The 18,069-nt window shown below is 44.5% G+C and overlaps 1 protein-coding gene across 8 annotated transcripts in view; it reads left to right on the top strand.

Moving 5' to 3' along the window:
- Window positions 1-18,069, top strand: part of LOC119437522 (uncharacterized) — a 478,366-nt gene that overhangs the window by 165,721 nt on the left and 294,576 nt on the right. For 4 of the 8 annotated variants that reach the window (XM_049660649.1, XM_049660648.1, XM_049660652.1 and 1 more), the window contains 2 exons: window positions 1,711-1,820; window positions 6,036-6,802. The exons of 1 other annotated variant lie outside the window; for it this stretch is intronic. In XM_049660649.1, coding sequence (XP_049516606.1) covers window positions 1,711-1,820; window positions 6,036-6,132 — 207 coding nt within the window. In that variant the 3' untranslated portion in view covers window positions 6,133-6,802. Of the gene's footprint in view, window positions 1-1,710; window positions 1,821-2,577; window positions 3,081-3,102; window positions 3,179-6,035; window positions 6,803-18,069 lie in introns of those variants that run through there. 3 more of the 8 variants (XR_007465130.1, XM_049660650.1, XM_049660651.1) reach the window with 2 other exon arrangements.

The raw sequence follows: 18,069 nt of genomic DNA, 5'->3' as shown, positions 1-18,069 counted from the left end.
TGGTATGCAAACATAATGCTAATGTCACCTTTTTGTACAGAATGACAAACAATAAATGTTATGTTTGCATGAAATAACATTGAATGTTGATCATTTTAGTGACACTACTGTTCAACCTCAATATAACAAAGTTCAATGTAAGAAAATTCTCGATGTAACAAAGTATTTAACTTTTGAAAACGTCATGTCTATGAAACACCGTGTATGAAGAAGTGTCCTTATACACAATATCAATATAACAAAATTTCGCTGCCACCACAAAGGAGTACATAGAGAATAAATGTACACTTCCGCGAATGCAGGTGGGTAAGTGATTGAATTACAAGCAACTGCTTGCGAATGCACCTCTGAAATTGCACGCAACCACGAGCAACCACGGAAGTGGAGCAGCGTCATGTTCCCTATAAAGTTGCAGTGCGATAAGATCCTATTGCGCCCCACGTGCTCTATCACCTTGGGTGTGAGTGAAAGCGTGCAAGGATGAGCTAAGATGGTGCTTAATCTTGCAAGGGCTTTTCTCGACAGTAGTGCTTGTCACAAATTTTTACGACTGACATATTTAGTGTATATATCATCCTTATTCTATGTATTTCTTGTGTTCATAGTATACTTCATTAGCTATTGCCATAATCTTATTGCATATACATTGTACACATTGTACAGTGGCTGTTGTTTTACGCAGATACCCATTGTACAGTGACAGCCACGTCACATATACTTTTCGTAATTCATTACTACATTGCCAACTGGGTAGCACTAGCCTGGCACTTTTTGGCCATACTAGGCCCTTGCACCACAAAACAATTCATCATCATCATCATGTTTATCTAAATATATTGCAGTATAGCAAATGTAACCTAATGAAGCTAATGTTTTGATTGATGCTGGTGATTTTCCTCAGGATTGTGCGAAAAGTACTCGTCATGTTTTCTCGTTCCACATGACCACCAGGCATTGTGGTTCTGCTTTTTATTTCTAGCAAGCAAATGCTCGTTTTCTTCTCCACGCTTTACTGTGTGACAGAGACGTTCATGTTCTGCAACTCTCTCTTGCACATTCAATGCACGCTTCATGCGCATTCTCAGCTGGTTCCATTGCCGACTTCCTTGGCTCTCTCGTGCCGACTTCTTTCCTTGCCTCTGCTAGTGGGTAAACTTGGATGCAAATAGTTCGTAGCCAAAGGGCTTAAGAACCTGTGAGGAAGCACATTGATTCTAAGTAGAAAAATCTAACTAGGAAAAGATGTCGATGGAGAAGTCATTGGACATAACTGTGAAAATTGCGTTAAAGAAAAAGTCTGAGACAGAGCAACAATATACTGAATATACTTTTCAACAAATGTCTCATTTACTAGAAGTGCTTTGTTTGTGACGAACTGCCGTAACTTGTTTGTTTCAGTTTCGAGTGAAGGTAATATTGTTACATGCACTTCCACCAAATAATGTTACGTGTAGCTGATGCACAAGCCTATTTACAGCATATTTACACGCAGGCTAACGTTGGTCAAGATGGAGACCGTGTATCAATCGGGAACACGAACACGTCTTCCTCCTCTTCAGTGCAGCCACACTGTGGTGGCTGTTCCATATCAATACTTTGTCGTACCACTTCATTTGGACTAAGATGGTGCTGCTCCTTCTTAAGTGAAATTGCTAAAAGAATTGTCCAGTTGTCAATGCACTACAGCCCTGACGCCTGTGTTGTATGCAGACTGACTGGTTTGACCTTCAGGGCTGTCTGCACGTGCTCTTGTTTGGAGACTGCATGGAGGTCGAGAAGATGCCCAACAGCACTTGGAGCATCCGGCGCAAGTTCAAAAGGTGCCAGGAGGGTATTTTGCAGATCTGGTCATGGGCACTGTCTGTACTGAAATTCAATGATGGCAAATTCGTTCGAATGCTCGAAACAGTTCGATTCTATACTGATTATTATATTTGAAGCGGTCTATAATGAACCTAAAAATGGAGCTGGGCAGGCAATGCAATGCATAAGGTAGATAACCGGTGGACTATTAGAGTTACTGAATGGGTGCTGGGAAGGGAAGTGCAGTCAAGGACGACAGAAAAGTTGGAGAGGTGATGAAATTACAAAATTTGCAGGTGCAAGTTAGAATCAGCTACTACAAGACAGGGGTAATTGGAGATCGCAGGGAGAGGCCTTCGTCCTGCAGTGGACATAAAATTAGGCTGATGATGATAATGAACCTATATGATGAGTTTGTTATGCATGACAGAACATAGCTACACTACTGTGATGAAACACCTTGTGGTGACCTGATTCTTGCAGCAGCACATGTAACACTGCAACCCAATAGCATTTAGCTCTTTGTGGGGTTATGTAATAATGCACCAAATCAATTATTTTCTTGATGTGCTGTCAAACTTGCTCAACCGCATATAGTGCAGTCCACTTATAACGATACCATGTAAGACAATATATCAGTTATAATGATGAGTCGACTGAGTATGAACTTGAGCATTACGTACTGCTATGACAAAAAACATTTAATGATATGGTATGACCGCATGTCGGATACAATGATGAAAATTTTGCCTTCTGGATGGTTTTTCTATGCAGACTGAGTTCCTCTTAAACGAACAATGCCGAGATAGAGCGAAAAGCTTGCCTACGCGAGTTCTTATCTGCCGCCATTACAACACAGTGCATCCCACCCGTGCAGCGATTGTGAAAGCCACCTGCAGCATCGCGAGTTGGCGCAACGTGCTACAAGATGGCTCAGCTGCTAAAGAGAGAGAGAGAGAAAGAAAAGAAATTGTGCAGATTGCACAACCTGTGGAAGTCTTCGTTATCATTTTGCAGGTGGCTGGCTACGCAGCATTGTTTGGGGTTCGGCAAAGCATTACCAGGTTGACCAATCTGTTTGTGTAAATCCAGTAGATATGTGTCAAGCGAGTCCAGTGAACTATAAATAGTGCGAGTGCATGTGTCTGACGACAGTGGCAAGATGATGGCAATGGTAACGACGATTGCATGATTATTATGAACGATCGAATTGATGTGAACCAGCGGTGTGGAGGTGTGAGACGGGTAAGAAACACAAAGTAAGCACTCACTGACGGCAGTATGTGGTATCACTTTCAGGACACGAGCGGGTGACTTGATGGCGATACTATAGCACAACTTGAAGCCTGCGTCCTTTTATGGCCGATCGAACGAGGTGCGTGGTGCTGCTGCTTGCCTTGGTCGAGCTGTGATGACGCTGCCAGAGTGGAATTTTATGCACCAGGAAAGAGCACGCCTTGATGTTTAAGGGGCCTGCTAACGACGAGAAGGGCCATGAAAGTCCCATTAGGGCTTTGGGACAAACGAGGGGGCTGTGCTCGGAAATCAATGCTCGTGGGGAACTTGCTTTTTAGTCCCTGTTTGAATGGATTTAGCTGCCACCCGGTGTTCGGCTGCCAAGATGCCAGGATGGCACTGATGCACAGCGCAGATGGCACATGAGAATCGGAGGCGAGAGTCAGAATATGAAGCTGGAATGATGGTGCAACGACCATCACAAACACGAGCGTATGTCATGGGCCGAAATTAATAGAGAACTTGGTCCACTGGGTCAGCATAGTTTTTGTCACGTTAATGTCATGCTGCACATGCATGCATGCCATCAATATATCCCATTCACGTCATGCATGCCATGGCATTCATGGGAGTCATGTCATATGGATTATGTGAATTCCCCACCTTGTTCATCTCAGGATTACATTGCATTTTCAGCCCCTATATGGCAGTCCAGATATAGTGATTATCTACTATAACGACCCAATTTTTCATTCTTCATTCGATAGTGTTCTAAGTGGACTGCACTGTAATCTTGAAACTTAAGTGCTCAGAGCAGCATGTGCATAAAGAAAAAGCGACTGCAATACATTTTTTATCGTACTACATGTACGCCTTTATGTAATATATATTATTCAAGTGTTGCTAAGTTAGGCATGAAATTCACTGCACCCGGTTCGTTATAAGCGGGTTTGAATCTACTTATTGACGAATAATTTGTTAAATCTGCTGACTCTTCTCTACTCATGCAGAAGCAAGCGAGGCACATTGTTACAGTTTGGTTTATCACAGCGTGCAGACCACAAAATAGTGAGGATGGAGCAGCCAGTAAAGATGACGACAAAGTACACCAGCGAATGAAAGCTTATTTTTTCTAATCTTTATTTTTAGTCGTAAACAGAAATCAGAAAAAAAACGGTAGGCGACCCTAATCTTTGACTTAGGTGGCTCTTAGTGACACTTGCACCTCGTTAATTCTAATTATTCCAGACACTTGAGTAACTCAACGTGTAACTAAACTTATGCTCTGATGTCACATCTATAATGAAACCGTGAATTTTGTGATGTACAATTTGTTCTATTTCTTTATTTGAAATTTGTCCCCGGCCATCTCAGTGATTTTTAATTAATTTTAATTATTCCAGACACTCAACTTGTAACTAAACTTATGCTATGATATTATATCTATAATGAAGTCCATAAATTTTGTACTGTGCTATTTTTTATTTATTTTGAATTTCATCACTGGTAATTAGTGATTTCTAATTATTTCTAATTCAAGACACTTAAGTAACTCAACGTGCAACTAAACTTATGATCTGATATATCCATAATGAAACCCGTGAATTTTGTGCTGTACTATTTTGTTCCCTACTTTTTCTGATTTTTGTTGAATTTTGTCTAGGTCGTTTCCGGAAGTGTACCAGAACTTAACTAATCCTAAGTATTCCAGACACTTCAGTAACTCCACTTGCAACTAAACTTATGCTGTGATATCATCTATAATGTAACCCATGAATTTTATAATGTACCATTGTTTTAATTTTTTATTTTGAATATCGTCCCTGATCGTCTCGGGAGGTGAACCGGAAGTGCTGCGTAAGAAAAAAGTGTCACTCGATGCTCGTGCCTCTAAAAAGACAGAATGAAACAACTGAAGGCAGACTCCATGTTCAGTCGAGCCTTTATATAACCATTAAATTTAATCTGTTACTGGTATTAACATTTCATGAATAGTTAAACTTTGATATAACAAACTTGGTAAAATCAGCAATCTGCTTCGTAATATTGAAGTTTCGTTCTATATAAATTTGACCTTTTATGGAAATAAATAGTCGCTGACAGATTATTCTTACACAAAAGAGTCGCAAAAGTTTTTGTATTGTCGGGTGATCAGAAAAAGCAAATTTGAATACATAGACATCAATACGTTGACGTCAACTATGGTTGAGTGTGCCAAATTTTCTTGGCCACTTGTGGAATAAAGTCCCCATTTTGTGGCAAATCTTATATTTCGGCCTTTCTGTCACTCTGATTTCTAAGTGGTCCTTGTCGAGCCCGAATTATTGGTAGGCGACTATATGAGTCTTCTTCGGCAATGCATATTGTGTGTGTCACATTGTTGGAAAGAAAATGTGGTGTGCATTTCAGCTCTACTTGTATCTCATGAGTGTGTATCATTCTATATTTCTGTCAGTGGAAATGCTCCATGAATTGTGTTGCGAGGGCACTGTAGACTGTAGCGCCATGCATATTGCTGCTCCTGAATGTACTTGTATCCATTACAACTGGAAATGCACTGTGCTAGGATTGCTTTAGTCAGGAGTTCTTTTTTTTTTCTTGCACCATTGTCATTTCTGCCTTTCTGTTACTCTGAATTCTAGGTGGTCCTTGTCGAGCCTGAATTATCGGTAGGCGACTGTATGAGTCTTCTTCGTCAATGCATATTGTGTGTGTCACATTGTTGGACAGAAAATGTGGTGTGCATTTCAGCTCTAGTTGTATCTCACGAGTGTGTATCATTCTATATTTTTGTCAGTGGAAATGCTCCATGAATTGTGTTGCGAGGGCACTGTAGACTGTAGGGCCATGCATATTGCTGCTCCTGAATGTACTTGTATCCATTACAACTCGAAATGCACTGTGCTAGGACTGCTTTAGTCAGGAGTTCTTTTTTTTCTCACGCTGTTGTCATGCGCGTTATGGTGAGCAGTGCAGCCAGCAACATGTTGTTGCAGGTACTGGCAACAGGACCTGTGGAATCGCCTCTTTTCGACCCTCCTCAGCATTCCGAGCTGCTCGGAGCTGCCAGACATCACATCGATTGCATTATAGATCCAGAGCCTGTTGCGGAACAGGTGACAGGCCCACGATGTGGTCGTGGAAGCTCTGCGGACCAAGAACATATAATTTTATTTATTAAAGCGAAGCTTTCTTGTCCCACTGATTCGTACATGAGCGCCGAAAACGCACTGCAGGAAAAGCAACTTACACAATGGAACTATCTGCGCATCTGCGCACACAATCGTAGAACACTACAGTTCACATTCGCAGTTGTACCGATAAGAACAATGGGAACTGCAACGCCACGCTACCCAGACGAACTGTATTAAAGCGAAGCTTTCTATGTCTCACTGATTTGGTTGTGAGCGCTGGAAAGGCGCTGCAGGAAAGCCAACTTACACAATAAAACAATCTGCGCACGCAATCATAAAACACTACAGTTTACATTCCCAGTTGTGCCGATAAGAAAAATGGGACCTGCAGTGCCACGCCACCCAGATGAACTATATATATCTGCATTACATTATGCGCGTCACGCAATGCATTCCCGGCGTCACCATGGGTAGGATGCAGGTGCAGTGCACGGCAGGAGAAGAGGCTGCCATACGCGAACGTAAGAGCAAGCGTGATCGTGCCCGTAAGGCCGATCCCGTGTATCGGCAATGGCATGCAGTGAAAGTGTGAGTGACTGCGTGTAATCGACGGCTACATGATCTAAAATAAAGGCTATGCAACTTAACGATATGTGTCTTCATTTAACTTCAACGTTCAAAAAAACAACCCTAAACAAGCAATCAAATCACATATGCATCGCATCGGGTTGCTCAGCATTTCTTGGCTTCGTTGCGTGGTCGTTGGCTTTGAACTTTGATTCAGTTTGCATGGGCGAATGCTTCACGTTCAACCTTCTTTCTTTGAGAAAGGGGCTTTGATTTTGTTATTTATTTAAACATGCTGTCAATCCCAAGAAGGGATTTTTGCAGGGAGGGCAAAAACGTACAATACAAAACGAAGAGTGAAGTATACAGGCAGACAAATTTTTTGTCACATTGTGAAAGTATTACAATCTCGTCATTCATGGAAAACATGCAACATTAGTCATCGAGAGTACATCATCATCATCAGCCTGTATTTTATGTCCACTGCAGGACGAAGGCCTCTCCCTGCGATCTCCAATTACCCCTGCCTTGCACTAGCGTATTCCAACTTGCGCCTGCAAATTTCCAAACTTCATCATCCCATCTGGTTTTCTGCCGACCTCGACTGTGTTTCCCTTCTCTTGGTATCCATTCTGTAACCTTAATGGTCCACCGGTTATCCATCCTACGCATTACATGGCCTGCCCAGCTCCATTTCTTACGCCTAATGTCAACTAGAATATTGGCTATCCCCGTTTGTTCTCTGATCCACACCGCTCTCTTCCTGTCTCTTAACGTTAGTGCTAAGATTTTTCGTTCCATCGCTCTTTGTGCGGTCCTTAACTTGTTCTCGAGCTTCTTTGTTAACCTCCAAGTTTCTGCCCCATATGTTAGCACCGGTAGAATGCAATTATTGTACACTTTTCTTTTCAACGACAATGGTAAGCTCCCAGTTAGGATTTGGCAATGCCTGCTATATGTAGTCCAACCCAATTTTATTCTTCTGTAAATTTCTTTCTCGTGATCAGGTTCCCCTTTGAGTAATTGACCTAGATAAACGTACTCTTTTACAGACTCTAGAGGCTGACTGGCGGTCCTGAATTCTTGTTTCCTTGCCAGGCTATTGAACATTCTTTGTCTTATGCATGTTCATCTCCAACCCAATTCTTGCACTTTCTCGATTAAGGTCCTCAATCATTTGCTGTAATTCGTTTCCATTGTTGCTGAATAGGACAATGTCAGCTGCAAATCAAAGGTTGCTGAGATATTCGCCGTTGATCCTCACTCCTAAGCCTGCAGTGAATAGCATTGGAGAGATTGTGTCTCCTTGCCTGAATCCTTTCTTGATAGGTAACTTTCTACTTTTTGTGTGGACAGTGGAGAACCAAGGTAGTTGTGGAATTCTTGTAGATGTTTGCTAATATATTCACGTATGCCTCCTGTACTCCTTGATTACGCACGCAATGCCTCTATGACTGCTGGTATCTCTACTGAATGAAATGCTTTTTCATAATCTATGAAAGCCATATAGAGAGGTTGATTGTACTCTGCAGATTTCTCAATTACCCAATTGATGACATGGATATGATCCATCGTAGAATATCCCTTCCTGAAGCCAGCCTGTTCTCTTGGTTGGCTGCGCAGTCAAGTGTTGCCCTGATTCTATTGGAAATTGTTTTGGTGAATATTTTATAGAGCACTGAAAGCAAGCTAATGGGTCTATAATTATTCAATTCTTTAACGTCTCCCTTCTTATGGATTTGTATAATGTTGGCGTCCTTCCAACTCTCTGCTACACTTGAAGTTGTGAGGCATTGCGTATAAAGGGCTGCAAGCTTTTCAAGCATAACATCTCCTTCATCTTTGATTAAATCTACTGTTATTCCATGTTCTCCAGCAGCTTTTCTCCTGGTCATGTCTTTCAAGGCCCTTCTAACTTCATCGCTAGTTATAGAAGGAGCCTCTGTATCCGGTTCATCATTATTTCAAATGAAAATAGCTGGGCTGTGTCGGGCATTGAACAGGTCAGTATAGAATTCTTCCGCTGCTTTTACTATGTCGTCTAAATTGCTGATATTACCATGCTTATCTTTCAGTGCATACATCATGCCTTGTCCTGTGCCAAGCTTTCTTCTTACTGCGAGGCATATCTGCGAGGCATGTAATTGAATGTCTTAAGATTGCAAAAAAGTTTCTTGTGATGGGCTGAAGATAATATGGGAAGGTAAGTTTCATTCTCTGGTTGCGAGTGGAAAGAATGAAAATCGAAAACAGTCGGTGCTAAAATGGTAATTTTGTAGTGATTGGGGATATTTGAGGTGTCAGTCTTGTTTCAGATTTAGTTAAGTAGCGGGAGCTATCGCTAAACATCTTATGTAATAGATGGTAAATTACTGTCAGATCTGCAAGTTTGGCACGATATTGTAAACTGAGTAATCCGGCTCTGTTAATTAGTTGGGATGGAGAGGCAGTTAGGTTGTACTCATTGTAGATAAATCTGATTGCCTTTCTCTGCACTCTCTCTAGCATTGTTATTAGTTTGATGCTATGTGGAAACCAGTAGACATTTGCATATTCTAGGAAAGGTCTAACGAATGTAGTATAGGCGAGTAGTTTAATTTCTGGTGTAGTTGGATGGAGGCGTCTTTGATGGAAGAAAAGCCTTTTCAAAGATTTAGATGTTACGACTTTAACATGAGAGCCTCACCTGAGATTGTCTGATATTACCAGGCAAAGATATTGTTATGGGGAGTGGTATGTTAGGGGTGGGACATGGGCGGACGGCAAACTGGATATCTATGTTTGCAATTTCTTAGCAGACAACAGCTTGAATGAGCGAGATGGTCATGTTGTCATGCGTATGGGGACAGTGAGAACTTGGAGCCATAGCCTCAAGTCCGCAACGGATGACCTGTGTCAAGCTTGGTGTTTGTAGGCGGATGTGATGCCAGAGGGTCGTTGCAAGAGGAAGTGGTAGCTGTATTCCGAAGTCGGTCGAAGCGTTGTACGATGCGTTTGCTCTTCGATTGCTCAAAATTCTGGCATTTCTTGATGGACTGAACAGTTGAGCAGTTCCTGCAAAGAAGGAGGCTGAACGCATCGTCCGCGATGCCCTTCAAGATGTGTCCATCCCTATCGGCCTCCAGCATGTCCGCGCCCGCTTTACGGCAGAGAACCACATCTTGAATATACGCGACGTACGATTTGTATGATGTCTGACCACAAGACGCTAGCTCTTGCTTGGCCTCCATTTGACATCCCACAGGTCTTCCGAAAACATTGCGTAGCTTTTCCTTGCAGGAGTCCCAGCTTCTAATGTTGACTTCATATGCGTCTCGAACCATACCTTCACGGTTCCTCCCAAGTAAAAGATCACGTTGGCCCAGCAAAAGTGTGGCACCCCACTTGTACTTACTGATGCGCTCATACGACATCAGCCAGTCTTCGACGTCGACCTTGCCAGTGCCGGTGAAGATTCCCAGGTGACGTAGCTGGGTTAGCACTACTTCCACGGGTGTCTGAGCGGCGGAGGCAGCGTCAGTAGCCATAACAGCGGAACCGATGTGACGCCCGCTGTGAAGATCCAGGGCCGGCTAGTGGCGAGATTACCCGCACCTCCACCAAAATGTTACGGGGAGAAAATATATGTATTTAAAATATATACAGTTACAAGGTTGTAGCTCAGTATCCAGGGTAACACCATCTACCGATCTCGGAGAGACTTCAACCTCCACTGTACTTCCCAACGTAATTTTGTCCACAGCGGCACAAACTCGTACGTGACAATATTTATATTCTTTAACTGTTGTCAATGGAGTGTTGCCAACTGTGTATCGGATATAGAGGCGTCAATATTTTAACCCTTTCACAACTGCCACTAAATACTATGCACTATAGTTATACAAAGACTGAAAGTTGCTGTAGTGCGTAGCATTTTATTGCAATAAATGAAATACCGCTTTACATGTGCCACTTTTTATCATAGTTTAAGACCAAGTGTCAAGAGATGCTCGAGGAGATGAGATTACAGATTGATATCTACTGTGCTTCTCAACATCCAATATTTTTTACAGCGCCATAGATTTCTACTTGGAAGTAGCTTGCAGCGTCACTTGGGAAGTGTAGCACAATGCACTGTACGGGTTCCTTAGTCTACGTATAATAAGACGAAAAATGTGTCTGAAACTTACTAGAACATTTATAATCCATGCTTATCACTTCTGAGACCAGGGATGTTGCAAATGTGTGCATACCGCTGCTTTGTGGTAAATAAACTTTTATAATAATTTACAACATTTTGGATGTAAATTCCTCCCACTCTATCCCTTATGCCAGTAGCGCACCCAGGATCTCTGCCGGGTGGGGAGGGGGGGTAGACAGTTTGCCTCAGTTTGCCAATACCATCTAAACTGCACTAATTTCAATTTCTTCAAGGGAAATTGTCAACAAAGGCGCTTTGCGCGCAAGTTTGCGAGTGTGCAGACGATTGCGCGTTATACATCTTGGTTGCAGCACTCAAAGGCGCAAGGAAAGAAAAGGGGTTAAACAAACGGAGGGTTAACTCGGCCTCGGGGATTGGGGAAGGGGGGCTTACAACCCCCGAAACGCCCCCCCCCCCCCCTCGGTGGGCCACTGCCTTATGCTTCCTAGTTTTCCCGATCGTGTGTGAGGAACGCACAGTCAAAAAGGTCCAAGCTAGTGAAGCCTAACGCCATATTTATTGCCAACACACACGCACACACACTGACAATGTTTGACACACTAATTCCAATGTTCAAAACACTTCCGCCTTATGAGGGCATATTATGCTGCAGGGAAAATTCCTTGAGACCCCTGCATAGCCACTTATAAATAGGGTCCTTCGTGTCCGGGCAAAACTCAATAATGCCCCGTTTTTTGCACCCCGAGCAAAATTTATTCTCCTGAAACTTTTCTCTTTCGTAAAGGATAATAACGCTGGTGTTCAAAAACTAATGAATGATGCACAACCACGTAGAGGGGCGGGGGCGCTCTTCCCCGGTGCTGGCGACTTTACAATTGCTATTAGGTACAGCGGGGGCGTGGCACTGCGGGTCACGTGACTTCCGCTTAACACGTGTTGTAATGGCGATCGTGGAGCTCCTAGTACTGTACTCCTAGGTAGGGTGGCTAGAAGGGGAGGTGTGAATACCGGCGGCGCTTTCCTGAAGGCGCGCGTGACCCCCTTGCGCACCGATGCCACCAGGGGAAATATGGCGCTACCGCTCGCGGCGCGGGAAGCATAGCCGCGCTAAGCCGCGCCGGCCTTCCGGCCTCGCCTCGCCTCGCCTCCGTGCCTTCGCCGTCAGTTTTGGTCTCGTCGCCTGTTTTGTGGTGTTTCTCGCGATACATAGCGTGTTGCACAGCGTCGTCGTGGCATTGCCAATTGCCATCCTAGTATTATTCACGAGACCTCTCACGCTAGCTCAATCTGATCACCACCGCCTTTTCTTCTTCTTCTTTTTTTTTGTTTCCTTAGGTTTATCGTTCGTGACTTTATTAATGGAACTGTAGTCTTGATACCACGTCACATTCCTGCCCTCTCAGAAGATGCCGTGCCCACAGTATTTCCGAACTTGCCAAAATACATTAGAAGGACTCTGACGAAAGAAAGAAAAAGAAGAGATGTCTCACACGCTCCACGGGTCCCAGGTTCGGCACGCAAACCACTCCGGTATAGGCAGTTCCGCATACTATGACCCTGTATGCCTGGACTACATATTCGACTCTCTGAGTACGAATAAAGTATTATTATTATTATCTTACAACAGAAGCGGCGCTTGTCTATTGACAAGACGGTGGAATACATGCCCACCGGCAGACGTGGAGGCTGTAAATATACAGCGGGATGGAATGCCCAGTCCAGTCGCAGAAGAATTGTTCATTATCGAGCTTAAGCGACCTTTGGAACTGTGGTCACTGCAAAAGTTTAAACAAAACATTGCTCGTTACTGGACTGCAGAGTTTGCATTGAACGAAATGCTGTGCCTGTTGTGTAACCAAAATGGTAGTGTTCTTCATTGGAGAAGGACTTGCCAGCTGTAGCATCTACTTGGCTGGGCAGCTTCACAACGAAACCTTTGTGTAATCTAAAGAACAAACAGAAGGGACCTTGGGGGCCTTTTATATCTATCAGTCTATCAGAACCATTCTACAAGCTGGTCAATTAATGCCCTTATTGAAAACAAACTCACTGGTTTAATTGCATGCCAAAGCTGTGGCAAAGTTTATGCAGTTGATCAATTGGTGATGTGCCGAAAATTGGTTGCCTAGAGCATTCTATCTGCTGCCCTGACAGCATCAGTTGTACGTTTTTATTAAGTAACAAGGATTCATTTTTTGCTTAAAGGTGTCGTTCAGCAGGTCACTGAGAATAAACTAAAAGCACCGAAATATTGCGTGTTGTAGATCAAATTTTCCCATAGTTGTTTTCCTCACTTAAATAAACTATTTTATGACCAGATCTGTTGCTGTCGGAAATCATAAAAAAATTGCTTATTTGAGCGTCGAAAGGAGATGCTACACGTCTTCAAGCGCTGGCACAAAGTGGTTTGTACGTCGAGAAGTAATCGGGTAATGACTGCAGTTTACAGGTCGTACGTACGGCACGCATAGGGTGATTACTGCTGACCTCGACGACGACGGTCGCATTTTGAGGGAGTCGAAATGCAAGGCACCTGTGTGCCGTAAGGTGTGAGTGCGCGTTAAAGAACCCGAAGTGGTCGAAATTATTCCAGAGCCCCCAGCCCCTATGATCCTGATCCGGAGGACCAAAAGAAAAAAAAAACGCGTTGAATCTATCGACGCAATGCGAACTGGGCCCGTAAAATCTCACAGGAGTAGTGATGTGGGCTGATAAAACGTTGATTTCATGGATAAAGACGTATATTCCATGACGCTCGCAGACAACGCGCGATACCCGAGGCTGGCGATGCGCTCATTTCGGTTGCGTGCCTTCCCGATGATGATGATGATGATGATTTATTGGCATCCCCTTTGAAACGGGGTGGCGACAAACAGTCACCTAGCCTGCCCGATTCAATCAGGTATACTACACATGTTCTTTATCTCGCATTTTTGTATACCTTTTTCAAAAATTTAGCTTGTACCGCTGCCTATGATTTTAAGAGATCAGGTCGTATCCATCTTTTCCCTGCTTTTCTTCCACCAGTACTCCAATCGTCTCTTGCTGATCTCTACGGCTGATCTGTTTATGTTTCCTTCCACTTTATGTTTCCTTCCGCGCCTCGGTCAACAGCGCCGCTCTGCGGCATCGGTGCGCTGAGGGGTCACGCTTGCGCCGCCGGTATTCACACCTCCCCTTCTAGCCACCCTATCCTAGGTGCCGAGGGACATGATCGCTTAGGGACTTTTGAGGCACTGGTCTCCGCTGAGCGTGGCTCTCTTATCACCGGGACCGGGCGCAACGACCTTGCCGAGCGCAGCCCTTACGTGCATAGGGAGCGGATCGTTTAGGGCGCGTTGAATGTCTGGCGGTGTCTGGGCCACGCCGGCCGCGCTTTATTATTGTAGTGTTTGTTCTAGTGACGGAAATCGTTGCAGTAGTGGTGGAAGTCGTTGCAGTAGTGGTGCAGTAGTGGTGGCTGTACCTACTAGCAATTGCAAAGTCGCTCACCGGTGCCTACTGCTTACGGAGCAGGCGCCGTATATTGAAAGCTATCTGCGATGTGGACAAAGTACGCCGACGGCCGTTAGCTGCGTGTGTGCTGTGTTTTAGACGTTCGCGATGAAGCGAGAGACAGCACTAAGATCAATTTGCGCTCGCTTCTGCAGACGTGCTTGCTCACTCCAGCGTTTTGAGAGCAAGTTTCCAGGTCATCGAGCGAGATGTGTTCATGTTTACTTGTGCGCACGTGCCAACGTGATTGTTAATTTAGTTAGTAATAAGCGAATGTTTACAAGTTTATACGGCCGATAAAACTACTATCTTCGTAAAGCTGTCTACTAATTTGCTCTCGCAATCGATGCTTCACCTTTCGGGCGAAACTGCAATTTTTGTAAGCAAGTGGTCAATAAACACCTTATTGATGCGATCATTTATGTACGATTTCCCGGCGCCAACGTTCGCGATCGAGAACAAAAATGACTCAGTACAGCTGTGACTCAGTACAGCTGCGTTCTCAGAAAACTTGCTCTTCCTGCACCCACGTTCACTAAATCGCCAAATTGCGATCGTATGATGCGTTTTCCTGCCACTAGGTCCTATGTAAACATAAAATGGTGCGAGGCACGCGCGATCGAAAACAGTCACGCTCGATCGCCGCAGCAACTTTCCCGCAATACGAACCCGCCCGTATCACTTGAAAACGTCGGCACCCCAACTGAAAAAACGACCTCGGCCCTATGTTGGCCCAGCGTGGATGGACGACCTGGCCGACCTAGGCCCAAGCTTGGTCAACAAGGTTAATTGGGCCCAGGTAGGGATTGGTTATTGGCCTTACACCGGCCGACTTATGGCTGCCAGCATAGGTCCAAGGCCTATGCTGGCGGGCAAGATGCCTGAAAGTGCAGTGACCGAGTGGTGTCTAATAAGCTCGTTAAACTCTGTGACGCATAAACCAGCATCGGTCGACAGGGCCGGGAACGAGGAGCAAACGTGATGGTAACGTTGTTGAAGAAGAAGTTCGGACTTGGAACTGGACTTACAAGTCCTTTTTGTGCAAGTACGATTAAGAACATTACACATATATACGTAGCATCGTCCCACAATTGACTTCTGTGCCAAATATCCCCATTCAATTTCATTATATTTATCAAAAATATTCTAAGCTCTTGCCCATGAGCTGTTAATGTGGTCTTTAGAGGAACACACAGAACATATCCAGTCGAGATATATGTTGGCCACTGATGCGTCCATGTGTGACAAGAGATCAGGAGCCGTCTTATTATTTCCGCAGCTGTGGTTGTGTTTCTCTATTCGACTTGCTGATTTACACCTCTTTTTGAGGCCAAAGTAATGGCCATCATCGTAAACCTGCACAAGTTGCCATCAAATGTGTCAATTGGTGCTCAATGCATGTATCTGAAGAAGAGGCTCGAAAATATTGCCAACATATCATTGTTTAGCACCTCCAAATTTACAGAAAGTTTAACTTAATTTGGGTACAGGGTGACTTTGGAAGAAATTAAAATGAAGAATCCGACTCTCCTGCCAAAGCTTCCCTGAATAGCCCGGACGTTGTTTCCGTTTAGCCGGTTAAGGCGTAATTCACTTCAGCAAGATACAGAAAATTCCGTCTTAGTCAAACAGCTACAAAACAGAACATACTATCTAACTCGAACTTCCAGCGTCTGTAGTTTATCTGGAATATTAAGTGGTGTCCATCGCTTCAATATAAGGTTACATTTACGAGATTGCGATGCCGCATTCCACAGTTAAATTTTTATTTGCACAGGGCTGGTTTGACGCAGTCCCCTCTCTATCACTTCTGTAATGAACCGGAGACCAATTGATCATTTCATAATTGTTGTGCTGTCGTTACTCTCGCTACAACGAAAAAGACTTCTCGCGGCTCCGTTTGACAAACTCGGACTGCCATTGACGTCCCAAGTTACCCTTTCCGTTGGGGCCTGACTCTAGGCTCCAGCTATAGGGATGTTTTAATTGTCATATACAATTTCATTCTCAACGCAAAAAGATTGGCGCGATAATTTAATATTATCATCCTTCTGATTTCTTACACATTTCTCAGGCGAAATTATATGAACACCTCAAGCGGATTTCTGCTGTCGGCGTCGCCGTCGCCGCCGTACGATTCCGCATAAAGTCCAAGGGCGAGGAAATTGTCGCTGCGCGCTGTATGTGCAAGTGAAAGCGCGCGGGCGACGCGTGCTTTCACGCAGAGCGAACGCACGGCAGAGAGCAAACCCGACTTCCTCCGTCGCGCTAAAGGCCGTGGGGGTATAGGAGGGAGGGAGGGGGGGCGACCGGTGCTGTGGCACCAAACGCGTATCTTGCAACCGGGCGCAAGAGGAACTGGCGACGCAATCTCCTACGCGAAAGGAGGAAAGCGGGAAGGCAGCGTGGGAGCGACGGAGGGTGAGGGGGGCGACTTCTACTCTTCTAACTGCGTAATTTGCGCCGGTGCAGGCTGTCGTGCGTACCGTATCTTGAAAGCGATCTCCAGACGGCTCTGACCTTTGTATGCACTGTGCTTTCGCCGCTCAGTTTCAGTTGAAGCGATAGACCGCACCAACCTTGGCTCGCTGCGGCGGCCGCGCTCGTTCACGCCAGCGTTTTGATAGTGGTTGTCTGCGGTCATCGAGTGTGATCTATTCATGTTTGCATGCTTGTGGGCGCTGACACAACGCTTGTTAATTAAATCAGTAAGCGAATGTGTCCATGTTTATGTAGCCGATAAAACTACTATCCCTACTCCGTATAGCTCTGTCCTAATTTGCTATCGCAATTGATGCTTCGCCTTTGGGGCGAAACTGCGACATTTTTTAACACTTATATTGCCATTTATTTCTTTATATCACGTTGATATGGGGGTAAGAGCCTTGAAAAGCTGCAGTTTGCGGCTTTCTATCCGTTACCCCCATATTTCTCGCAGAGAAATAAAAGTTCCTTTTGAATAATAATTATTTATTTAATAATTGATTGATTGATTGACTGATTACTTTAATTGTGCCGCCCGCTCTTAAGTCCACCCTCAGTGATGGGTATGTGCCATATGGAGGAAATCATCATATGATGATGCTACCTGCGGGTATTACGAGCAGTGAATAACTGCACCGCGAATTTTTGAAGATAGTAATGCACCTAAACTATGATGCGACGGCTGCGAGGGAGACAACGACGTCACTGATGGTATTCCCGCATCCGCCGTTGTCGCTTGCGTTTGATGTCTCGAGTTTGCTCGGCGGCGTGGTTAACAGCATTCGCCCGGCATTGCCGCTTGCGATTCTTGGAAATTAAATTGCTTCAATATTAAATCTGCCCGTCACGTGAGACAATGAATGGCTCATATCCCATTAAGCAATGTCTCATGCCTCCGTAAACGCGGCCTGCCCATTACGACGACAGAAGAGAAGTGAAATTCTACGCAGGAATGTTGAGCGGAAACGCAGCCAGCTGTGGAAGCAGATGACGATGAACGCGGGAGCAGTAGCACGAGCGCGGACCGAGCACGAACGCAACCCGAGGGGCGCCAACGAGCCAACTGTGGAAGAAAACGACGATGCTCGAGGCAACACTGATGATGATAGTTTTTTAGTACACGAAAGCCACCGAAATTTGTACCTTATAATAAGCTTTGCTTGAAAAGGCATCACTACAAAATAACAGTCAAGACAGCCGGGCACTACA

This window comes from Dermacentor silvarum, chromosome 1, assembly GCF_013339745.2.
Source record: "Dermacentor silvarum isolate Dsil-2018 chromosome 1, BIME_Dsil_1.4, whole genome shotgun sequence".
In the NCBI taxonomy this organism is placed as follows: Eukaryota; Metazoa; Arthropoda; class Arachnida; order Ixodida; family Ixodidae; genus Dermacentor; species Dermacentor silvarum.
This window is presented reverse-complemented; position numbering and strand designations above follow the sequence as displayed.